Here is a 26,264-nt window from a genome sequence, read left to right on the forward strand (position 1 = left end):
TATTTAGATCGATAAAGGTCCGATACTGACACCAGATCAGTGCATCTATAGTAACTGTATTATGGCCTAAAATGCTGGATTAAATGTGTTACATATATGAAATGTATGTTGCATGAAGTGTTGCATGAGTGTTGAATCCCTTTTTTAAACTTTTCTAAATAACATTTTTATCCTAAATCAGTTTCATTAAGTGACAGAGCAGCCATGTTTAGTCTGGTCATAGAAAACACTGGTCTTCATGCATTTCGCTCACCTTACACTGTGTATTTCTGGTCCTACTAGAAGTTAAGACAAAAGACATGCTGCACCATCTAGTGGTGAAAAGCCATGACTGCATGCAGAACACATCGCAAGGAAATTAAAACAAAAGCATGCGCATCACTCGCGTGTTTATGAGATTTTCTTGCAACGTTAAAAGTAACTATAGATGGATAAGTTGTTGTTTTATAACAAAAAGCATAATCCTGTGATCTAAGAGGAACCCGTCACTCCAGAACATAGTATTACAGGACAATAATAAACATTAATATGGTGGAGTGAATTATATTTCAATAACAGCATGTCCTGTAGTGGTTTTTCTTTAAGCAGATACGAACAACAGATCCCCCAGGGAAAGTTAAGAACTTTTTTTTGTCATTTGTATTATGGCAATGTATTCTCTTATTTCTAAAATTGTCCCAAATAGGGAAAAAAAACAGCTTCTTAATAAAACAGATTCATCTTAAAAACAAAACATATAAATGGACCGTTTTTTAAACACACTGGAATAATGGCTTTGTAAATCTCTTATTGGGGGGCAGCCGGTTCACATGTGCATAGATTTTGCCATTAATCCACCAGATAACCAGCTTTGTAAATCTACAGAATGAACATAAAAAACACGCCTAATGCAGATCCAGCTAAATAGGCACTTGTTTTTTCTTTTGCTGTTTATCAAGCCTCGGCTGTTTTTCAATATAACAGAAAGCAGCTACTACACACAGACACACACACAGAGACACACACACACAGAGACACGTCCCAGTAGCCTTACTGGTATGTTAACATCATTTAGCTCAACAGATGACAACATTAAGCTGCTAAAATGCACCTTTTGATGAAAATATCAGCCATCACACAGTGATGTTTCAGAGTCTGTACAAGTGCACCACATTTTCCAGACTATAAGTCACTCTTTTATTTTGCCTACTTAGGGGAAAAAATGAATATTTTAGGTCTAGGAAAACTTACAAAAAATTACAAAAAGCACCACTAATGCAGCTAGCATGATCCGGAATGTTTGCCCCTAAAATGGGGCTTTGGTGCTTTGTCCTGGTTTAGTCTAATTTAAAATATTTTTAGTTTAATTTAGATTTACGATGTCTTATTACAGTTGCCATGTCAGTAATGTCTGTGGCTAAGCAGACAGATGCGATTTTCAGCATTATATGATGTTAGTGTTCCGTCTCTCTGCTGAAATTTTACAGCTACTAAAACTCGATTAAACGTTGTGCCCTATAATCTGGAAAACAGGATAAGTAACATTCACACGTTCACACATTCTTGGGCCTTAAGAATGAAAACAGACGATAAAAAACTCCCATACAAATTTTTTCATAAAGCATGTGGTTGTGAATTAAAGGAAAACTAAACCACAGGGTCTGCTCCCATTGCATTCTGGAAACCGCAGTCGACAGATGCAGGAACCTGAGAGGGGGCCGTTTTTGGGCCAGAATTCTTCAGAAGCAGTTAGTAAACATTCACAGGTCAGGACGACGGCCACAGTGCACGCTACAGGTACGTGTCATGTTCTGTACTGCTCAGACTCTGACTGGATGCATGAAGACTTGTGTCCTTTAGCAGCTCCTGTGATTGGCTGGATGAAGACCGCTCCTGCAGTGCTTGGTCCTGATCGGTCATGTCGAGTGAAGAGTCTTTCTTGTTCTTCTTTTTATTCGCTTTTCTTGTCTTTTTCTCCTCCTTCTTTCCCTCTACATCTTCAGAGCTGATGATGCCCTGTGCCGGCTCCACGATGATGGTGGGTTTTTGCTGCAGGTCCTGTCGGCTGGGAGGCTCAGCGGTCATGATGGCCCGAGCACCATGCATTCTGGGAGGAGATTTGCAGTGCAATTCTCCGTGTGCTTCTTTCCAGCGGCGCAGCTGGGTGAGATGTTCCTTCTCAATGTCTCGTTCGGACACCGGCAATTCCAGAATCTAAAAGAAAAATTGAGGAACAATGAATGATGCTCTCCATATTTATTATGTAGTTTGAAAAAGAAGTGTGGCGGCTTGTATATCTGTTAAAGTAAGAGAGGAGTAGTCTGTCAGTGTTAGTGAAGGGGGTGAGAGAGAGATGTGACCTCTGTGTTGGTCAGTGTTAGTGAGAGAGGTGTGGCCTCCGTTTCTGTACAGGGTCGTAGGAAACCTGAAGCCCATTCAAGGGGAATTGTGGGGGGGTGGGGTGGGGGGGGGATCACTAGGTGGGGTACACCTACGATGGTGTGCCAATCTATCGCAGGGCACACAAGCACACAATACTCACACACAACAGGCAATTTGAAATAAAAATTAGCCTACTCTGCATGTCTTTGGACCTTGAGAGGAAACCGGAGTCAGCAGAACAAAATTCACATTTAAATCTGTTTTTTTTTTTTTTTTGAATGAGGATAATTTCTGAATAATTATTCAATATATACAAATAGAAAATTAGGGTTAGGTCTAAATTCACATCCAGATTACAGTAAAGATGCTTCATAGCAATGTTAATTTTTAGAAGTTCTGTAAATTAAAATAAATTAAATGTAATTAATACACATTTAAGAGAAAATTAAAATCTGACTACAGTGGACCCTCACCATAGAAATGCCACGTCATGCAAATTTAGACTTATGAACTAAAATTTTGGCTGGATTTTCAAGCTGTTCGTGCGTACATCCGGTTTCGTGCACTTCTGATAGCCGGTCAAAAGAACAACACTCTACAGTCGTGGCCAAAAGAGAATTACATAAATATTGAAAATTGGAAAAGTTGCTGCTTAAGTTTTTATAATGATTTGCATATACTCCAGAATGTTATGAAGAGTGATCAGATAAATTGCATAGTCCTTCTTTGCCATAAAAATTAACTCAATCCCAAAAAACCCTTTCCACTGCATTTCATTGCTGTCATTAAAGGACCTGCTGAGATCATTTCAGTAATCGTCTTGTTAACTCAGGTGAGAATGTTGTTGAGCACAAGGCTGGAGATCATTATGTCAGGCTGATTGGGTTAGAATGGCAGACTTGACATGTTAAAAGAAGGGTGAGGCTTGAAATCATTGTTCTTCTATTGTTAACCATGGTGACCTGCAAAGAAACACGTGCAGACATCATTCCTGTTAAGTAGGCTTCAGGGCATCCAAGAAAGTCCAGCAAGCGCCAGGATCGTCTCCTAAAGAGAATTCAGCTGCGGGATCGGAGTGCCACCAGTGCAGAGCTTGCTCAGGAATGGCAGCAGGCAGGTGTGAGCGCATCTGCACGCACAGTGAGGCAAAGAGTTCTGGAAGATGGCCTGGTGTCAAGAAGGGCAGCAAAGAAGCCACTTCTCTCCAAAAAAAAACATCAGGGACAGATTGATCTTCTGCAGAAAATATGGTGAATGGACTGCTGAGGACTGGGGCAAAGTCATATCCTCCGGTAAAGCCTCTTTCCGTTTGTTTGGGGCATCTGGAAAAAGGCTTGTCCGGAAAAGAAAAGGTGAGCGCTACCGTCAGTCCTGTGTTATGCCAACAGTAAAGCATTCTGAGACCATTCATGTGTGGGGTTGCTTCTCATCCAAGGGAGTGGGCTCACTCACAATTTTGCCCAAAAACACAGCTATGAATAAAGAATGGTACCAAAACACCCTCCAACAGCAACTTCTTCCAACAATCCAACAACAGTTTGCTGAAGAACAATGCATTTTCCAGCACGATGGAGCACCGTGCCATAAGGCAAAAGTGATAACTAAGTGGCTTGGGGACCAAAACGTTGAAATTTTGGGTCCATGGCCTGGAAACTCCCCAGATCTTAATCCCATTGAAAACTTGTGGTCAATCCTCAAGAGGCGGGTGGACAAACAAAAACCCACTAATTCTGACAAACTCCAAGAAGTGATTATGAAAGAATGGGTTGCTATCAGTCAGGATTTGGCCCAGAAGTTGATTGAGAGCATGCCCAGTCGAATTGCAGAGGTCCTGAAAAGGAAGGTCCAACACTGCAAATACTGACTCTTTTCATAAATGTCATGTAATTGTCAATAAAAGCCTTTATTAAGTGCTTGTAATTAAATAAAAGCCTTTATTAAGTGCTTGTAATTATATTTAAGTACACCACAGAAACAACTGAAACAAAGCTCTAAAAGCAGTTTAGCTGCAAACTTTGTGAAAACTAATATTTGTGTCATTTTCAAAATTTTTGGCCACGACTGTACATACAGAAGATTCACAATCCTAATGGTAAACAGTCATATGCGCATAACCAACAGTAAAACTTAAGCCTTGCGCCTTTTATTTAAACATGATCAGCTGACTCCCTTCGCGTCATTAGGATTCCCCTCGTGATTTAAAGGGAAAATTTCGCGCGAGTAAAAACACAGAAACAAAACACAACTGATGGGGCAACATGACGTACATCATATGGGGACTTAATATTTTTCTATTCATATACTTTAGATTATAACAATTATGTATAAAAAATGATTGTGAGCTTTAAAAAAAACACACTGTGTGTGTGCTACAGGTTATTAGGGACAGTATCAAGAGAAAAACAGAACCACTTTCCGTTTGGTTCTTAAAGCAGACAGTTCCAAGAGAAACCATAAATTAAGGTTAATTAGGATTTAATGTTTATTTTACTTCATTTATGTAATTTGTAAATGTTTAGATTGTTTTTATATGCAAAAATATGATTATAGTGTTAGAAATTGGTAATATTAGTAATATTTTTTTGGTGGCTGTAAAGGATTATTTGCATTTACACTGTTTCACAATACAAAATTTCGACTTAAGAATTTATCTCCGGAACGGATTAAATTCAGATGCTGACGGCCCACTGTACGCAAATTTCTATGTGAACACATCTAGTCTTCCAGTCACATTTAAGAACTGAACTCCAAAACTGTAGCAAAATTACATCAATCAATGCCTCAGTCGTCTTTTCCTTAAATGAACAGGAAAACAGAACAGCACAGGAAGTAGTATGTGTGGCTTATGGTTTGAATTGCATAATAAATATGAATGAATGCAGTGAAAGTTTAGTCTGGCGAAATGACATCACAATATCAGTGACTGTGCATTGGATTATGATGAGATTTTAGCCAGACACAAGATGAACGAAAACGACTGGTTGAGAAGGACGGCATATCACAGTGGACTTTAACTTTAACCCTGGTCGTGGAGGAAGCCCTGCAACTTTTAGTGCCCTGCACATTTTAGTGTTTTCTCTGGCTCTCCCACCCGGGTTAAGAGCCGCTGGCATATCATCAAATGGCATCAAGCCGGCAATGACACACGCTGGCCACTAGATGGAGGTATGGGGTTACTTATTGTCTTGATGCCATGAAAAAGCAGTCATGGCGAGAGAAAACCGTTAAATCGCTCTGAAACAGCTTTATGAAAATTTCTAATTTCTCTGTTCACATAGTGGAATGAGTGTACAAAATGATTATTGGTATCTGAAAGGAAATTTTTAAGAATTTTTGCTCCTCTCATTCAAAAATAACCAAAGTGGGTTTCCGTGCTATGTTAAAGTGTGTATTTGTGTGTGTGCGTGTGGTACCTCTTTAATAAGGAAGCCCTCCTGCATGAAGCGTAGCTCTACAGCCCGGAGTCTCTCCATCGTCTCGTACTGGCCCTGACACGCCTTGAGCTTCTCTTGTGATCCCAGCATGCACTTCAGGAGCACCAGGCCCACACGGAAAATGACTTTGACTCCTAAACAAACCCAGACACACAGAACAGAACTGTTGTCTAAGCAAACATTTGCGTCAGCTGGAATTAATCTGGGTTATGAATCTCCATGTATAATCATTTAAAAGGAGAAGTTGTTGAAAATATCAGCTAAACCACAGAAACAGAAATAGGTGACATAGTAACTGCATGCAGTGGTCAAAGATCAGAACACTTTTATACATTATAAGGTTCTCCAGGCCATCAGTTACCTGATAGGTCACAATTATAAAACGTATATTAAATACATAGAGCTTTTAACTGTGAACTGGGTGTGTGCACATGTGAAACGCGATAGCAATGTTGTAAAGATGAGTGAGAAACCAACCCTCGCAGAAGAAAATGTCCCAGACGCGCAGCACCGATGACCATGGGAGCGTGCGTGAAAAAGCACACATGAACCACTCGGTCATGTAGAGCACCGGCTCGATCTTGTGCTTCTTCAGGTGTCGATGAGCCACAGGAGACGCACGCTTCAGTAAAGCGAACAGGATCTCTCCATCCAGCTGGACTGCCTCCTAACACACAAAAAAATAAATAAAACAAAAATTAACACATGAAGGCATGCATGGAAATGGCTTGAATGCAAAATGTCAGGAGTAACTAGTTGTAGGGAAGTTAGAGAGACAGAAGAAACCTGGCTCACTATTTTGGTGTTCCGTTCAGTGTAAATGTTCTTAGTAGTGGATGAAGTTTATGAATTTCTCATTTTATAGGACAGTTTATTTATTCATTCCACTTCTATACCGCTTTATTCTGTCTACAGGGTCGCAGTGGCCTGAAGCCTGGCAATTTATTACAGGGGCCCTGCACACACACACACTACAGGCAATTTGGGAACACCAATTAACCTAATTTGCATGCATTTGGACTGTAGATAGAAACTGGAATATCCGGAAAAAACCCAGCAACCACAGGGAGAACACCACGCACACAGATCCGAGACGGAAATCGAACCCTCGACCCTGGAGGTGCAAGGCGACAACTAAGCCACCGTACCGCATACTGCTAATTAAATGTATTAAAAAGAGGTTGATTAGCATTATCAGTTAAATATTACACTAACCCCATAACATGAGAACTACTAAACAGGTCAGGGTGTACGCATGCTTGCTAAAAAAAAAACTGTTCAGGGCAAGGGTAACTCAGCAGTTAAGGCGCGGTACTAGTAATCAGATGGTCACAGGTTCCAACCTCAGCACTACGTTGCCTCTGTTATGCCATTAATTAAGGCCTTTAACCCTCGACTGCTCAAACGTAAGTCGCTCTGGGTAAGGGTGGTTGCTGGGTGCTGTAAATGTTGAAGTTTAATCTGCCTGGGGTGGACCGTAATAAAAATGTCTTCATGTCGTCTTTGAGACACGATTATTTATGATCAGTCAGTTATGCTCAGACTCAGAGCTCCAGTAATAAACAGCTTAAATCAGCTGATCTGCTAAATAGGTTTGAACTTTATACCCGGAGGTTAGTAATTTAACCTGTTGTGCTTTGTGCCTATGTTTGTGTATGTGTATGTGTGCGCGTGTGTATGCTCTCTCTCTCTGTCTCACCAGGCCCGCACTGTAGTAGCCAGGCAGATATTTCTCGCAGATTTGCACCAGACTCCAAAAGGCATCCTGAAACAAAAAAAAAAAAAAAAAAACAGTTGCTTAGAGCAATTAAAAAAAACGACCACAACAACAACAACAAAAAAAACCACACTGGTCAGAGGTGAAACTTTGTGCAGACCATTTAAAGAGAAACTGAAAAAAGAAAACAAAATGCTAAGGAGGAAACACAACCTTATATAACAGGTAATGACTCCGGTTTGGCTTTACGTGTATATTTATAATGTTTTTGTGCACTGTTTTTGAGTCAACACCAAAACAAGAGGCCAGGTGTTAATTGTTAACTTATTCACAAGTGTTGACAATCATTTATAAGTGTGTGCGTGGGTGTGTGTACTAACCTCAGCAGGCATATGCATAAGCAGCACAGCAGCGATCGGAGCCTGAGCCTGACAGTACCCCTCCTCTGGACGGTAAAGTGTGTAAGCCTTTAACACTCGGAACAGATCCTGTTGCCTGCATGCAAGCACACACGCGCACACACACACACCGTCGTTAAGGCTGGTTCTTACCCGTGCCCTCCTCAGGCAGCAAAAACTAACAACACACTTATAAATCACTTATACACAGGCAGAATGTATACAAATGCATGCGGCACACACAAAGACACACACACACACACGATCGGTAAGAACTGTTTCTGACCCGTGGCCTCCTCGTGCGGCGAACATCTCGTGAAAGGGAAACTGACGATGGAGATCCTTCTCGATCACATCCACCCATTTTGGCTCTCCACACTGACTGTCCAATTCCTAACACACATTCAGGCACACACATTTTAATTTAGCACACTTTATAGTTTCCTACATGCAGTGAAACACTGATAAAGAAAGAACACTCAGTGTGTGCCGTTAAGTAAAACGACTCCAGACAGGTTGAGAACTTGAGATGTTGAAGAGACAGTGAGATGTACAAATGATGACAGTGTGTGATCTATCCTTACCTGGAACCTGCCCAGATTCTGCTCCCTTTTCACTTTTCCTCCAGACAGGTAGAGCCAGGCACGACCCCTCAAAGACGGTGGAATGCCTTTCTGGCACCGCAGCTTTACCTACAGACAGAGAGAGAGAGACAGAAATACATTACTGGAAAATGTTTCTGACGTTTCTTAAAATATCACCAGTAAAAGTGACAACATGTTCCATATTTTTATTGCTTCAAAATAACACTTCCTTCCGTATCTTTAAATATGTTCAACTATGGTTAGAATGACTTCATTACATTTATATTTATATATTATAATGTAATTATTACATTATATAAATTTGTATATATATTTTGAATTACATCATTACAATTATATACACACTGTAATGATGTAATGATTACATAAGATCAATAAGAATTACAGAAATGTATATATAAAATGTTATGTACATATACGTGTATATATATATATATATATATATATATATATATATATATATGTACATACTGTAAATTATGTAATTTTTTATATCATAATAAATATATTGAATACGATAAAATGATTTCTCTCTTTTAATTATGTTTAAAGTTGCAATTTAATAAATCTGATTATTATTTCATTGTTCAATAAAGCTTTTAGTTAGAAAATGCAACAATTTGTAGGAATAAGAGTTGTGCTTATTTAAACTTTATTTTTTTTTATGATCAATGAAACTGCAAGCTGAGAATGTGAATGATGATGAAACTGATACTGTATATTACATTCCCTGTCCCCAAAAAAACAGAGGAAATAAAAAAGTTTTTTAAAGGTCAATTGTTGGCCTGCATCAGGTATGTCATGCTAATGACCGAGGGCATCATTAAAGCCTGAAAGGACAGTGGTGAATTATCAACTAATTAGAAAAAATGTGGTCAAAACAAACATGAATTATAGGAAACTGAGATCTTGGTAAAGTTCATAGCACCATAAAAAAAACTGATAGGAGAAATCAGAGCTATGTTTAATAGTGAAAGTAAGAACACACACACACGCACACACACACACATACACACAATATGACGCACTAAACAGGGACTAAACAGCTGTGTGTCTATAAAAAAAACAACTTGTTAGTGAGAGTAATCAGAAAAAAGGCCCATGTGATCTGATGAGTCTAGATTGATCCTATTTCAGCACAATGGGCGTGTCAGGGTAAGAAGGTAAGCGGATGAAATGATGCACCCATCATACATAGTGGCCACTGTACCAGAGTTGCTCAGGTCTAGACTCAGCAACATTACTGTATGTGGCAATAAAATTCAGCTGATGACATGAATGTGCTGAAAAACCAGTTTATCCATGAGGAACCATTTTTGCACACAAACCAGCCTCCACATGCGTGCTGCAATCTAATTTAAAGGTGGTCAAAAGAACTCTTTGAGTGTGTTTCTTTTGACCAGACAGTGTATATAATTCTATAATTATTTTAAATAATTGAAATGAAGGATCTTTTCGCTAGGACCTACAATAACAAACAAGCGCAAACAGCACTCTACGCTCTGAGCTCACCTTCTTGTGTTTCTTGCTCATCCACTTATCCCAGCTGTTAAGCATCTCCAGCCACTTAACCTCTCTTTGTCTCAGCACCTCGGGAGGGACGTCCTCCGCTCTGTGGGGGACATCATAAAGCCATTAATCATCTCATATACACACATTCGCACAATGCAACATTTATATCTCACTGAATTTAACAGACTTTAACAGTACAGGAAATCAGACACTACTTTCCACTTTTAAAACTAAAGCCTGGCATATATTTGGACAAGGATGGCATACCCACCATCCATGTGAATCCCAGTGTTCACAAGGAGATGCACACTTTAAGACACTTAATTAATGGCACGTCAGAGCTAAAACATTTCTGTCCATCGTTTATAAATGCCATTAGCAACTTTACATACAGTGATTTAAAAAAAAAATCAAATTTTTTTTTTTTAAAACCTTCCACCATTGTTGTGAGTGTCGTCCCGAGCCTTGCCTCTAATTTAAATCTCTGACTTTACTTTAAAAAGTAGAAAAATCTAGAAGAAAGGAACTTCAACTAGGCTGGTCAATATGTTTAAATGGGATTAGAGGCACTGTCCTGCAAATGCTAACTATAACGGGCAAATCAGGTTAGTCTTAATACTCAGTAATGTTATGGAATAGTAAATATTGTCCAACTACTGGGCTGTGGACTCGTACCAGGCCGATGATGATTTGGTACCGGGTCTTTAGAAAGTATTCAACATATATATTTTTATATTATTGAGTCTGCAGTTTTTTTTTTTATTTTAAAAAATGATAAGATGTTCTACATAAAACACAAACTTGACATGATAATATACCACCCCAATTAATTAATTTAAATTCATTTCTGAAGCATGAAATAAAGCTCCAGACAACCTCGGGATGCATAGGGCAGCTGTCTAACAAACCCAAAGGCAAGCAAGTATAACTCTTCCACACAAGTATAACTCTTCCATACATATTACACATATCAGTGTAATAAACAAAGAGGATTAGACTCTAACAGCATTATCAACTAGGGCTTCATCTAATTCATCTGATGGTTACTGAAACGTTTAATCAGATTACTATTGTCACAAGTACTCAATTGGTCTTCTTTAGCTTTCAGCTTTTAAATTTGGCTTGAAGTTGTTTTGTGCATGTGGCAACTAAAAATTAAGTTAATAAAGATGAATACTTTATTAAAAGTTTACTGACAGAGTAACTTTCCTCATGAAACAAAATCTAAAAACAATGAATAGCAAAGTAGATGCAATAAAATATAACTAATAATTAAAGCTTAAAAATTATAGATGGTAATTATGAGAGTTATGTTAAGAAAACTGTGATAAAGTCTGTGGTAAAGTGAAGGGCTGGAGATTAAGGACAATAAGAAAAGAAAACACACTTTAGGAGAATGTGGCCAATTAGTGTGCGTGTATGTGTGTGTGTAAGAGAGAGAGAGAGAGAGAGAGAGAGAGAGAGAGAGAGAGAGAATGCTCATGCAGAGCTCAAAACCCAGCAATAATTTATGTGTGTGAATTGAACTTAAAATTGAGGAGAACTACAAATAAAAACCTTACTCACAGCAAAACACAGTCAGTAATTATCCACATTCTTTTTGGATGTGAATCCTTTCAAGCTAACCTGAGAGTCATCTTTTACAAAGTGGCCACGCAGTGGCCAGAGTCTTTCCTTCCGATTCTAGCGCCTGTTTTGCTCAAGAGCTAAGAGTGAAATGTCTCCATATTTTTGCTTGCTTCCTTCTAATTCACTCAAGTAAGCCCCACACCTTTGTCAGAACACTAACAGTTCATGTGATGACGTCATGAACAAATTGACAAATACATTTGTTTATCCATATACTAGCATACAGCATAAGCATCACAACCATTTTTTTATGTTTAATGTCATGCATTATGATTCGAACTTTCAGTGATCAGGACATGAGCCTTTGAATCTCAGCTTGTTCCCACTGTCAGGTCAGAGGAGGTCATGTTTCACAGTAACAGTCCGACCGATTCAGTGTGTGTGTGGGAAAGACATCCCGAGAGATATCCCAGAGCTTCTGGTGATGAAAAGCAGTCTTTATTAAACACACCCTTGTTGTGGAGTAGCCGTGTGAGTGGGAGAGCATGGAAAGAACCACATTTTCATCATCATGAGACATAAAGTAAAAATTGAGTCCTCATCAGGGATGTGTATTACACTGTGTCTTCACTGTGTATCTTGATACAATTAACAATCGTATGTATTAAATTTGAGATGTTAAACCTCCTTTGCTGCTTTGCTCTAAAGCCATGCAACTACCTCATGGAGTCTCAGAAATGTTACAGTATATGTCGTAAATGCTATTTTTTCCCGAATAAGATTTTATCATTTGAATCAGACAGTATATACAGAATGATATACGTACTGTAAGAGAGAGATACATGATAGCAGCTAAACAGAGAGAGAAATAACCCAACGTTAGGACATGTGCTGGACCCTGACATATCCTACACACACTGTGAAGGTGGATTAAAGGGCTGAATTATCATCCTATTAGATAACAGCATAACAGCACTGTACGGTCAGGTGAAAGTGAGACACTGAAATGAGACCCAGGCTGATTGGGTGTTTTAGTGGTGTGTGATAACATGCAGCGCGGTAACAGCCAGGGAGGGCCGTCACTGCGGCCCCCCACAGGAAATACACACTTGGGGCAAACAGGAAGCCCTGAGCCAATGGAAAGAACTTTCCCCTTGTTCTCCTTCCTCCTCAATGCACTTCCTGGAACTAAGCACAAAACTTAACACATCAAACCCACCGACTGAGGGAAGAGAAACTCATACAGAGGCGTACAGCTCGTACTGGTAGACACAGTTCCTATCTGATCTTTTCTACAGGTATAGAGGGAAAGTGAATGAAAGGGTGAGATGAGGAGGACAAAGAAGAATAACTGTGGCAAGGAGCAACCCAAGGAACAAAACAAAAAAATGGAGAAGAAAGAAAAAAGTACATAAAAAAAGGACATGAAAACATATTAAATACAGTATATAAATGTTATTGGATAAAAACAAGAGACTGAGAGAAACATAATAAATACTGAATACTAAGTACCCAAAACATGTTTCTCCATGTTTTCTCCATCCCCAAACTCTGTGAATTTTGCAAACTGAACTGGTCTCTTGGTATTTGAACAACCTAAATGCAGTTAATTAAATATTAAATTGCGTTTTATTTAATCTGAATCTTTATCTTCCTGAATGATCAACAAACAAAATTAACTAAACTAGAAAGAGCATGTAGAGGCTCATTAGGGCAACATTTATAACTCTTGGCAAAAAATAAGTCTTGGCAAAAAACGACAACAAAGAATCCAAGTAATAAGACTCTATTACAACTTCACAGACATGTGACTTAAACTCGTGAGAGTCCTTGTGAACCGATCCTTATGATCTATAATGAGTGATGGTCAACCAAGTTACTGCTTACCTGAGCTTTGTCTCTTTTTTCATCTACTGTAAATGATTTAAACATCATCAAGTCAGCTGCTTCCAGTTAGACGGTATAAGTGTGTTTTAGAAAAGACGTCTATGTTAGCTTAAGTTGACATTAAGAGCAAAATTCAATGCTATAATAATATCTGTAAACCATATAGAGTAGGGACAGGAATTAACAGTCGCCACCTGATAGATATTATTAAGATACCTAGATGTCGATATTCTTATAATGTTAAGACCTTGAACCCTCAAAAAACTTGCAAGTTTTATACTTTAGCTTTATCCAACAGCTTCACACCTGATCTGAACATGAGTAATTAAATCTAGCCCATTTCTTATGACATGACAATGATAATAGCTGACCCAATAACACCCCCAAGGCCTGACTGTCTTCATCATGACCTTTTTTTCGCCGTTCAGAGTGAAATGTCTGTGGGTCTGAATCGCCACACTGTTTCCATGAAACAAACATTCTGCTTTCTGTCTCACACAATCCGCCTCCAACCTAACCTTACGCTGGACATCTTGAGAGCTAAACCCAGAAGATTTATTTCCTCTGAAAATAATCTACTCAATAGAATTATTACACACACTGGATCTAAACCTGTTCCTGTATGTCGATGCAGGAGAACAAGGTGTTAAGGTTGATGAAGGTGAAGGAACTCAAGTGTCCTGCACAGAGCGCTGACTGAACCCAACTCAGATGAACACATTCAGGATGAACCGGAAGTATGGCCTCTTCGACATCACTGACCCCACTAATGCTTCACTAATGCCCCAGATAAACGTTGATATTTAACCCACATCTAAGTAACAATGCCGTATGTTGAATAACACGATACATCCTAGAAAGCACCAGGCACTCATTAACGGCTCAGCTGACCGCTTGATTAAACCTCTCTTCAAGAGAATTACTTCAGACACAAATGTGGAATTGTGCTAGACACATAACAGACCATTCACAGTGAACATGCTTGCCTTTTAAGCCTTTAATTACCTCAAAATGTTAAATTGATTTGAGTCCTGTAAGTCCACGCCTCACTGGAAACAACAAGCTGCGTTGTTTTAAACCCACTTCAATTATTATATCAAACTGTCTGTAACGTCTGGTTGCCATGGAGAACCTAGCTTATGTTAATAAGAATCATGGACTAATTCTTGGGACTAAGGTCTGATCTTGGGAATTAAACAGAGTCCAGGCTATTACATCTCCGCTTCAGAGTTTTACTTTTACTTCAGCAGCAAAGCAGTGACCAAACTTTATGCAAATAGCTCAAACAACATACCGTGACAATTGACATTAACACACACTCATATAGTGTATGGCATTTAGCGCTGGCATAAGCAGAACCTACATACTTCACCTGGAGATTCTGATTGAGCAAAAAACAAACAAAAAAAAAAACAAGATTGCCGAATAATATTTTTAAATCGTAATAATATAAGAGTTAATCGTAATAATGTTTTGATAACTGTGCAATACAAGTAATACTTGTTTAAAGAAAAATAAAGAAGTGCACCCAACTTTCAGTTCTCCAATGTTATTTTAAAATCATATTTCCCTAGCAATAATACATTTAATATTTAATGCAAAAGGTATTTTATACTCTCATAAAGGTGGCAAAAGAAAAAAACATTTGTTCATAGATAACAAGTCTGAATCCCTAAGAGCTATCCGTAGATGGTGAGCCAAGGGTGCAAAATTAGCCATGTACTCCGAGTGAAAATGGCATTTTCTGTCTCTCTCTCTCTCTTATCTGTGTCTGCAAGCTCATGTACGCAGAAAAGGGTGGATACCGCATGGGATTACTCAAGCATAGAATTGGGTTCATGCTTTACTTTTGTGCATATAGGTTGCAAGACTGACAAAAACCTTATAATAATATGAAAGCAGAGCTGTTTCTTTGTATCCTAAAATGACTTCCTCTTCGCCCATTTACCCAGCCATGACGACCATCACATTATTTACGTCCCTGTGGTTGTGTGGGTATAGTTTATGTCAGATGTCAAAGCTTCCAACTTTAGTCTTTTTCTTGAAGTTTCTTCTTTAGGATATTTTAATACTGTTTTAAAGCTGTCAGGTATATTACATATACATATATATATATATATATATATATATATATATATATATATATATATACACACACCTCATTGTCTACGCATTTATTTAGTCATCTTTATATTTAACTAGTTGGGTACTGTTTATCTGGCTAGCTAAAGTTTCCAACCGTGACACCATGACAAGTCCAGATAGAACACCAAGGACCAGTAACACATTTAAACAAAGATGCACAAACCTCTGGTAGATGAGTTTGACAATGTGTGTTCTGTGCACATAACTAACTAAGCCAACCACAGCTAACCACATCCACCAGAGTCCGATTCCTCCTATTTACTGGCTCAGAGCAGGTGCAGCACCTTTTTTACTAACGTCGACAGGGATATTGTTCACATACAGATGATGGCTTGAACCTCAAGCAAGTCCTACGGGATTGTTTTTCATCTCTTAATAACTTTATTTACATGACAACTAGTTTAATGGCTTCTTAATTTAAAAATCAGCTGGTCGTATCTGTCTATTCTGTTTACTGATATAGCTTATAGCTATCCCTTAACATGATTTAGTGTAACTGTGATGATCAGATGCCTCATTCACTTAAATTTAACTGAAGCAGCTTCTTACACTCAAGCTCTGGTCACTCTCTGTGTACAGTTCACAGGTTTCTCCCCTCTGTAGGTTATCCGCTCAACTCCCAAACATATGCCAGTAGGTGGATTTGACTAATACAAATCTGCCTGCGTCAATTGGGCGAATGTGTGAAGCCCTGGGATCCTCAACAGGTTGTACTCCTGCCTTTTGCATAGTATTCCATTGTGACTCTGAACAGGACAATTATGGATGAATTGATAAATTAATGAATGTTTGTTTGAATGGATAAACAAATAAATAAACAGATGAATAGACGGTGGATGATGTGGCAAGGTGGTTAGCACTAAGGCCTTGCACGGATGAATTCATGTATTTATGGATGAATTAATGTATCAATAAATGGAGAAATAAATTCAAGCATGGGCAACTGGATAGATAAGTGAACAGATGGAAGGATGAATAAATTTAATGATGAATTAACTTCTTCATGGATGTATGGATTTAATAAATGAATAAATGAACTGATGGATAGATGGATGGATTTCCTTCATAAACTCATGATGCTCCCTGAAAACCAAAGAACTACAATACTAGAGCATTTCGGCAAGAATACAAACTTTCAAAAGTGTTATATTAAACTAATAAACTAAACTAATGATTATTAAACACCTTAATCTTGTTTAGTAACTAAATTATAAACAAAAACTGCTTTAGAAAGGGGGCACAAACTTTTGCAATCCACTCCAAAAACTCATTATAACCGCGTAAATCAAAGGGGGTCTGACTTCCTAACAGCAAAGGAGACCAGGTTTTTTATGATAGAATTAAAATATTAAACTATAGTAATAATAAAATAATAAACTAGAGAGCAGCTCACGGGTCCTCGGTGCTCTGCTGAGATCCGCCGACGAAGCCGTACTTATCCGCCTGGGTGTCCGGGAAGCCGTTCAGCTCCAACTCGGAGCCCGAAGACTCGCCTTTCAGCCCGGATGAACTTTTCCCATCTTTAGCTTGGAATCCGTTTCCTTGAATATGAATTTGAGACATTTTTGTTCATCCAGCTTCTCGGAGCAAAACTAACGCTAGCGTCTCGATGATCAGCTTCAGCTCCGCCGACTGGCAGCGCGCGCGTCTTCCTTGTGGATGCTGCGATTAATTTAGCTTAGCTTAGCTTAGCTTAACTAGCTAGCGTTAAAGGAATTCACCTGAAGTGTCCGTTTTATTTCTTATTATGGCATGTCTATCAAAACTGGATGAAGTGGATGGAGTTGAATCCCTCTAATGTACTTCCCAGTGAATAAGTGTCGTCTTAAAAACGCAACCTTACTGTACACAATAAATAAAAAAACAAACAAACTATAAACTCTTAACTGTCGAGTTAAGTTCCTAAGAGAGCGAACTGGCTGAGTGGCGCACGCGCAACGTTTAATCATAGAACGTTCCAGTTAGTTGCTAGGCAACTAAATTTTATTTTATTTATCGTTAGCAAATCTAGCTAATTCATAAACTAGCCGATTATTATGACTATACGTGTCAGCCAGCCGTGTCTAAAGGCTTTGCTAAAATAATCCACAGCATTAAATGCTCGAGGTAGCATTAGGTTAAGACAAAGTTATCTTTTCATAATATTAACGCGTTTATTTGAAATCTAATTCCATCCATTATCTCCCAAACGTTAGCTCATGCTAGGTAACGTCAAGCACTGCTTGGAGGCAGGGTTGCCAGATTTTTACAGTAAACTCCATTACAAAAATCCAGCTTCACTTCAACAGAATCAATCTCCTAAATAATTTAACAAACGATATAAATAATATAATTAATAATTAAGTAAGCTAAGATTTTAAGAACACCTATAGAAATTTCTCATGAATAAAGTTGTTAAACCGATTAACATTTATAGGAGACATCAAGAACAGTACGATGATGAGACTCTTAGCTGAAATAAAACATTCAAATAGTGCAAAAATTTTAAAGACGGTGGTACATCTGTGAGTGACGATCCCACCCGTGGTGGCTCAGAGCCCATTGTATTCGTTCCCATGTACGTTCACCATAGAACCCACAGGATGCCATTGTTGGGCCCTTGAGTAAGGCCCTTAACCCTATTTGCTCCAAGATCGTTGTATAATGGTTGACCCTGACCCCAGCCTACAATCAAAAAGCAGGGATATGCAAAGAATAAAAAAATTTATTGTATGAATTGTTGGGGGAGGAACATTGACCCACACTTATTCCACATAATTAAGCACATATATTATTAATACAGATAATTAATTACAGTAATGTTCAAAAGGTAGTACACCCTCATTTAATTCTGTTTTTTAAATTTATTTATTTTATAAGAGAGCTGCACAGAAGCAAATACCCAAAAACTTCAATGAACTGAAGCAATGCTGTGAGGAAGCAAGGACCAAAAAATAAATAAATAAATGGATTCACAACCCTTTGATTCGTGGGGGTACTTAGTGTCGTCCCTGTGTTTTTTGTTTGTTTGTTTGTTTTGTTTCATTTTTGTTAAATAAATAATGGCACACTGAAATAAAGTTATTTGTTATTGTTTGCTTGAGGTTGTTTTTGTTTAATACTGACACCTGCAACGATCAGATGATTTTCATCATGTTTTTACACAAAAAAACTTTTGAACATAATTGTACATCTTTTTACAATGTGTGATAACTCTTATTTTAAAGAAAATAAAAACAGAACAGAAACACAGCAGAAACTCTTTCAGGAAATCTGGAATTCCTACCAGAGAAACCAAAATGGGTTTTAGTTCCAGATTTTCTACATTTCTGTGGAAGAGGCTCGATTTAGGGCTGAGTTTGCTGTACTAAATGATACTGATTGGGCAGACATTTTACACAACAATCAACGTACAATATAGGTTGTGTGGCAAAGTGTAATGTTTCCACAATGTTATGTTTTTACACAAGTGAACTCCAAGCATACAATATGTACTTGGGCATGTAATTAACACCATTTCAAGGCCATTGTCATTTAAAATGGAATGGAAAGGGTGAAATCTGGCAACACATGAAAAATTATTGTAGCCTTAGGCAATGTGCTTTTGTGCTATTATGACAGCTGATATATTTATATTCTCATTAGGTCTTCTTTTGAAATAAAGAATCCAACCAAACATGTTATTCGAGTTTGTTGTTCTTTTCTTCAATTACAATTGTGCGTTTCAAGATATGAAACCTGCAATGATTAAAGGCTGCAAGGATCAATCAGTGCATCTTTGAAGCATAGGCAGATAACACATTTTGGCAAATGGCCATGACCCATTAAGATTTAGTTTGTCCAAATTAGAAATACAAATTAAATTAAAAAGATATTAATGAATAATTAATGATTGTAGAACACCTGGTATACATAGTGATACATATAACACCAAAGTGCTGTTAAACGTCCCAGTGCTGTTACTGTCCATTATTATCATCCATTAAAGCACTAATCAGATTGCTCGGTTGGAAAAAAAAGCTTGGAGCATTCACATACTTTAGATCAAAATGTAAATTTGCTTTTTGACTGATTGCTCTAAAACTTTGGACATATTTTCATGATGATCCATGCATACTGTATATATACCAAGTTACATGTTGATTGATTATTCTTTATGGTGTATGCAAGCTTTTGATTGGTTGAATTTTGATTGGCTAATATAAGGCAAAATGTTTGGGAAGGCAACTTTGGTCGTTTCCATGACTGTGTAAAGATTCTCAAATTTCAGGTGACTCTCAGCATCAAAGACTTGAAAATGTTTTGAAAAAAAAAAATTGCAGACCAATTAGTTGGGTGGAAAATGAGTGGGGTCTATACCAATTGATTCTATTGATTATATGCAAAATTTGGGGAAAAAAAAAATATATATGAACTTTAATGATTTATTTTTTTTCAGTTTAACAGGTTCCTGAGTCATAAGCCAAAACCTAAAACACAACCCAACAGCACCACCATTAGACCAATCAATATACTAAATCAAAATAATGTTTTAAATTATTTTATTAAGGTGTAATTACAATGTGGAAACACTAGATGTCAGTCATTCATCACATTAAGGTTGAACTTTGCCACGTCGAATTTATGGTTTAGATTTAAAGAAAAGAAAAAAGAAACAACAACTATAAGTTCACCATGAATGACTTGGACATCTAAAACAGTGATTAATATATGGACTTCAGTTGTGTAAAAATAATACTAAAGTTTTAGGTAATGTTAAAAGTTATTAGCGCTCTTCACTGGATTTAATTTAATTCTTTGCAGCTGTTTAGTTTTATTAAATTGACCCCTGAATATGTTTTTAAAGATTTGACACCAGGTATAGTTATATATTTAAATGCAAAGTCTTAAAAGTAGTTATGTTATGTTAGGATACCAGAACACGCCGTAACCCAGTGTGAAGAGACGCAGAAACCTGAACCACAAGTAAACTTTACAATTCAATAGAAATACTAGATTTACAAGTTTAAAAAACCCATTTATAAAAGTAATAGCAAATAAAAAAGCAATTTTACATATTATATTTTATATATAATGATCATTGGAGAAAACTTAAGAAAGAGGGAGAATAAATAAAAGAAAAAAGAGAAAAACAGAAAGAGAGAAACAGATGCTGGAACAGTGAAAACAAAGACTGACAACAATAGGAGGAATTAAGTAAGAGATAAGGGGAAAAGGTTTGGAAAGGGCAAAAGAGAAATAGATTATCATGTTCATTTTATACGAGAGACGACCAGACGAACCTAAGAAAATACTGAGAAAGAGACGAAGAGAAACAGATTAAAACAGAGACAAAGTAAATGGAAAATTTACACACACACACACACACACACACACACACACACACACACACACACACACACACACACACAAAAGAGGATTCACTTATAATTCACCTCTTTATTATTAACATAATAATTATTAATATACCTTATAAACTTTATAAACTAATAAACTTTGATTAATTGTGTGTGTGTGTGTGAGAGAGAGAGAGAGAAAGAGAGAGAGAGAGAGAGATGTGAATAAAACAACATCTGTATGTTAAAAATCATCCACTTAGAATCGTCAAATTATTGTCCAGCATCAAGCACTAAAAAACAATTTAAAATTACACATGGAAGAAATGTGGTGAAAAAAAAAAATCATAAATGGAGACCACTTAAACACTTAGTAAAGATAAAAAATTTGAGCTATGTCTATTAGCAAAAGTAAGAGGGTTTCCACACACACACACACACACAGGATTGGGACTAAACAGCTGTGTGTCCATAAGAAAACCACTTGATAATGAGCTTAAAGATTGGACATTGAAGTAATGGAAAAAGGTCATGTGTTCTGATGAGGCTAGATCGAGCCCATACCAGAGTGATGTGTGTGTCAGGGTAAGAAGGGAAGCACTTGAAGCGATGCACCCATCATGCATAGTGTCCACTGTACAAGCCTCTGGAGACAGTGTAATGATCTGAATGTACTGAATCACCAGGTAATGCTTCTGTGGAGTTTTTTTTTTTTGATGGCACGGCCATATTCCAGGATTATGTAAGAGCGGTTCTGGGAACATGAATTTCACACATGAATTGGACTCAACATTGTGTGCTGCGATCAATGAAATCTTCCCGTGTGCAACTTTTTTCTTAGCAGTGCAGTGTATATTCATCATATTTATCATTTATTATAATATAAATATAAAAGACAGTTCTGTTTTTTTCCTGAAATTACGGAATTGACAAAAAAAATCCCAAAAAGCACATCTTCGTCAAAACAAAGAAAGATAAAAGATAAACATCCTAAATGGCCTAAATGGACACTAATCCTCTCTGCATACACAGCCTCTGATTTGAGTGTTGTATAAGAGAAAGAAAGGAAAGAGAACAGAAGAAAAATGAGAGAGACAGAAAGACAAAGTGTGAGGGAGAGAGATGGGCATGGAGAGAAAGACAGAATTACAGAAATACAAACTCACTAAAGGCAGGCAGACAAATACTGCAGACGAATAGACAGACAGACAGGGAGGAATTTTCAGAAGAGAGACAGAATGAGAGACTCACACATAGGCTGATATAGAAGGGAAAGACAGACCGACAGATAAGAGGAGGGGACAAAAGGAAGAAAGAAAAACAGAGAAACAAAACCAAGGCAGACACATAAGGACAGAGACAAATAGAAGGAAAGAGAGAGAGAGAGGAAGAGAGTGACAGACAGAAGAAAAGATAGTCATAATTCTTACATTTCACTTCTCGTGTCGTGTTTGTCCATCAATCGACAAGAGTCATATCTTTTCTTTTGATGTCTTATTTATTCAGAAAAATAAAGTCCATCTTTACACATGTAATCATTCTTTAATACAATAACGCAACAATATTGCAAACCGTGATAAAAGAACAGACAGTCTTTATGATTTAATCTCGGCACATGCCTAACATTCACTTTTTGACAGAAATGCATTAAAAATGAACGTGCCGTATTTTCCGGACTATAAGTTGCTCCAGAGAAAGCAAGAAAAAAATATACACACTTTGTCATTGTATACATTTGCATTGTGTATCGGGATTATATTTTACCATTTCACATAAGCTTACATGAATTAATGTACTCTGCAAATATGATAATTCTGGTTTTGTGCAAATGGCGTAAGTCAAAAATTTAACTTTTATTCAATGGTGGCCAAAAGTATTGAGACAAAATTCATGGTTTTAATGAAACTCAAAAAAAACAAAAACGACAAGTTAAAATAAAATAATGTTATTATATGAAATGAAATTGCTATACAACAATCAGGATTTAAGATGAAGCCCTTTATTCTTCAAAACCTGCTGGATCTGACTTGGCATTGGGTCACAGTCTGCAGTACTCTGGTGTCAGTCGCTCAATCATGCCTGGTGAAACGCTTCACAATTCACTTGAGAATTCCTTAAAGTTTTAAGCATTTTTGTGCAGAAGTGGTCACCCTGGCTTTAGAAAGTAAAAGTCCTGCCGCATATTTGTTCCGTCCATTAACAAAACCAGCTGATTGTAAGTAGCACAACTCTTCTGCCTGATCAGTGTGAACTTACTCATGACCGTTTAGTGCACAGAGAGAACTATAATACATAGCACATGTTGTCTTAATACTTTTGGCCACCGCTGTGTGTCTGCAGTTAGTTTATTTTGTACTTTTAAAGATCCCAAAAAATAATGTACATGCGAAAATCTAAATACATGACACACAAAAACCTTACCCTGTGTTAAATTTTTATTTTATTTTTATGGGGTTAAGGCCAAATCGTTATATTTATATTTTTATAGGATAAAACTTTTATAAAATACTAAGTGTCAGAGTAATTTGATGTTTCTTGGTCACCGATTCTTTTTTTTCATATTGAGCTAAATAACTCGAAAATTAATTTGTATGTTATTAAAATGTTCTTGCCGCATCGCAAGTCAGTGCAACACAGTCAGAGAGAGAGAGAGAGAGAGAGAGAGAGAGAGGATAGATCCCTCCCACTCACATAGAACGGCCAGTTGAGCCCTTTTATATCCCGTCTATGGATTTTTCTGCACTATAGCCGAGATTTGCACCTCAAACATTTATTGTGGTTACTCGTTGTTAATGTTTTATCGTTGGATTGGAGATTTTATGACTGGGTAATTATGCGAAATGGAAAACGCCTTCCATTAAAGAGCTAACGGCCTTAGGACGAATTCTTGTTGCACAATGCGCCGCGTGCCACGGGGGGATCCAAGTCCAAGTAAGTAAATTATGTGAGAAATTTTGAAGTCAGTTAAAAAAAAAAAAAAAATCTAAAAAAAAAAGTTCACTTTTTCGTTATATTTGCTACTCAGTTACAGCAAGAATGCTTAAAAAAAAAAAAAAAAGATAAGAAAATGAGAAAAAGCAACATATAGTCCGGACATTATGGTAAAAAAACACACACTGGTCATACATTACTGTCCTGCGTATTGCTTTGTATTTCTTAATCCAAATATACAAAGTAAGACCAAAAAGATTTCATAATAATCAAAATAATAAAACAAAATAAAAGCAAGGGGGTGCATGTCTTTGGTTCACCCAAACTCTGGTAGCTTATGAACAGCAGGAGAAATGAATAAAATAAAATCAGCCATATTGAGGATTTTCTTCAACCCTCCCTCCTTTTTTTGTCATCATCTATTGAAGGACATCCGCTCCCTGGCACGCGGTACACAGACGTATTAAATACATGATCGCATGTGCGCACACCTCATTTACAAAATAAAAGTAAAAGCAGCAGGTAAGAAAGTCCATTAAGTTTAAAAATAAATGAAAGAAACACATATACACACACGCACACACACACACATCTAACTCTCCTCTGACACAGCTTGACTTCTCAGCTCTGCTAAAAACGAAGAGCTTATAAAAATAAAACTTTTTTTTTTCCTTTTTCTTTTTTTACATACCTGACCTAGAGGATTTCATGAACAGCTTCCACATTTGTGTTTTGTGCGCGTGCAGCTCCTCTAAAACACACATACTCTACTACACTATTAGGGGGCGCTACACACATCGGTTCACAACGCGATACGGACTAGACAACAGAGTCCATCAGCGGTGCTGTGTGGCTGGAGTGGCAGTGAGTACTCAATATCCTCAACCTGTTGTGACTACAGGTCATGATCCCGAGGTTGGGGGAAATAAACGTGTTCATCAAACAGGATGGAAAAAGGAACCGTTCGACTGAAATAGAAGTAAGTAAACTCATTCCTGTACTATTTAATACACCGAAGAATTTCATTAGCTGTTTTTTTTCACACTGATAGGGAAGATGAGATTCTTTCTGAACAGCGCATGTGGACAATGTGGTGGCGCTATCGAGGTGTTACAGAGGTCTCGGATCATTCAGGACACAAACAAAGAAATCTCAGGAGTTTGTGGTTAAATATCTAAAAGACTGCCGAAAGAAGAAAGATCAAGAAGACTGGACTAGAAGTGTTGGAGACGACCCCGTTATCTTGATTGGGGTTATATTAAAAAGATTATGAGGCATGTACCAAAAGTAATGCATCCTAGCAATATATATATATTATTAATTGAGTGTGCGCTACAGAATGTTTATGGAAATGACACTGACGAGCAATGCGCACAGACGTATGGACAAATTTAACGCAGTGGAAACCAACACTGAGGACAAACCACGCAGACCAGAAACTGGGAGGACAATAACGTGAATGCATTGCTTGTGATGGAGACTATGTTGATTTGTACCTTTGTATAGAGGAAGAGTGCAAAGATGTGCAGTTTTGATGACAACTGCCAATTAATAAAAAAGTTTATAAGTACAACAGCATGACCTCGAGTGTGATATTGACCCTGGAGGTGCGAGGCGACAGTGCTAACCATTACACCACCATGCTGCCTGCTTTTATACAACAGTTCCAAAACCTCCATTTATCATTAACAGATCATGATTTGTTTGTTTATTTAACCAGTTATTTTGCTCAGTCAAAACACATCCCACGCGACCATTGGGACTACTTAACCGAAACTAACCGTTAGTCCTGGTGACTAGACCAGTTTTAAATTCTTACTAGTACTACGTAGCCTAGAGGTGAGGAGAATAAACCACAAAGGTGGTGGACGGTCCTGTAAATCTCATGTTCTGGGATTAAACTTCAAAGAGCATCAAATGGAAAACTAGTGCACTACATAGGGTGTACAATCCCTTGCTCCAAACACAAGTAGTGCCCTTGATCAGGGGTTTGAGAGGGATTTGGGATTCAGAGCCTTGCGTCAGGAGCTAGTTAGCGTTGTAGCTCACGTTAGATGTAAATAAAACACAAGTGGTTCAGATGCAGTTTAGAATTAAGGAGACAGCGTGTTGTTTAAGACTACAGTGTTATCAGATGTGTTTCCTTGCTGTAAGTGGTTCCATGACTGGGATTAAATGTGGGTTTTGGCAGGCAGCTGTTCTCTCCTCAGTACTGCAGACTGTACAGACCTACATAATAATAGAACACCCGTGACGCCGAGTGATGTGTATAGTTAAACATCCCAGTGTTGTTACCTTGTCTATTATCATCACTCGTGCAATGTCTCTTGGACAATCAGATTACTCAGTCAGAACAAACTGTTGTATAATTATATTTTAAACTACGAATG

General features: G+C 37.6%; 2 protein-coding genes across 2 annotated transcripts in view; one reads left to right on the plus strand and one right to left on the minus strand.

Annotated features, from left to right (window-relative positions):
* LOC128505519 (eosinophil peroxidase-like) overlaps positions 1-26,264 on the plus strand; it is a 137,101-nt gene that overhangs the window by 8,403 nt on the left and 102,434 nt on the right. The gene's annotated exons all lie outside the window — the stretch shown is intronic.
* On the minus strand, positions 122-17,810 carry tbc1d10ab (TBC1 domain family, member 10Ab). The gene is made up of 9 exons (XM_053475999.1): positions 17,022-17,810; positions 10,028-10,127; positions 8,495-8,602; positions 8,197-8,303; positions 7,893-8,007; positions 7,495-7,560; positions 6,273-6,462; positions 5,775-5,929; positions 122-2,193 (listed from the first exon to the last, which is right to left on the minus strand). The coding sequence occupies exons 1-9, from the start codon at positions 17,189-17,191 to the stop codon at positions 1,771-1,773; spliced, it is 1,434 nt and encodes a 477-aa protein (XP_053331974.1). The 5' UTR covers positions 17,192-17,810; the 3' UTR covers positions 122-1,770.

The sequence above is a fragment of the Clarias gariepinus genome, chromosome 17 (assembly GCF_024256425.1).
Source record: "Clarias gariepinus isolate MV-2021 ecotype Netherlands chromosome 17, CGAR_prim_01v2, whole genome shotgun sequence".
In the NCBI taxonomy this organism is placed as follows: domain Eukaryota; kingdom Metazoa; phylum Chordata; class Actinopteri; order Siluriformes; family Clariidae; genus Clarias; species Clarias gariepinus.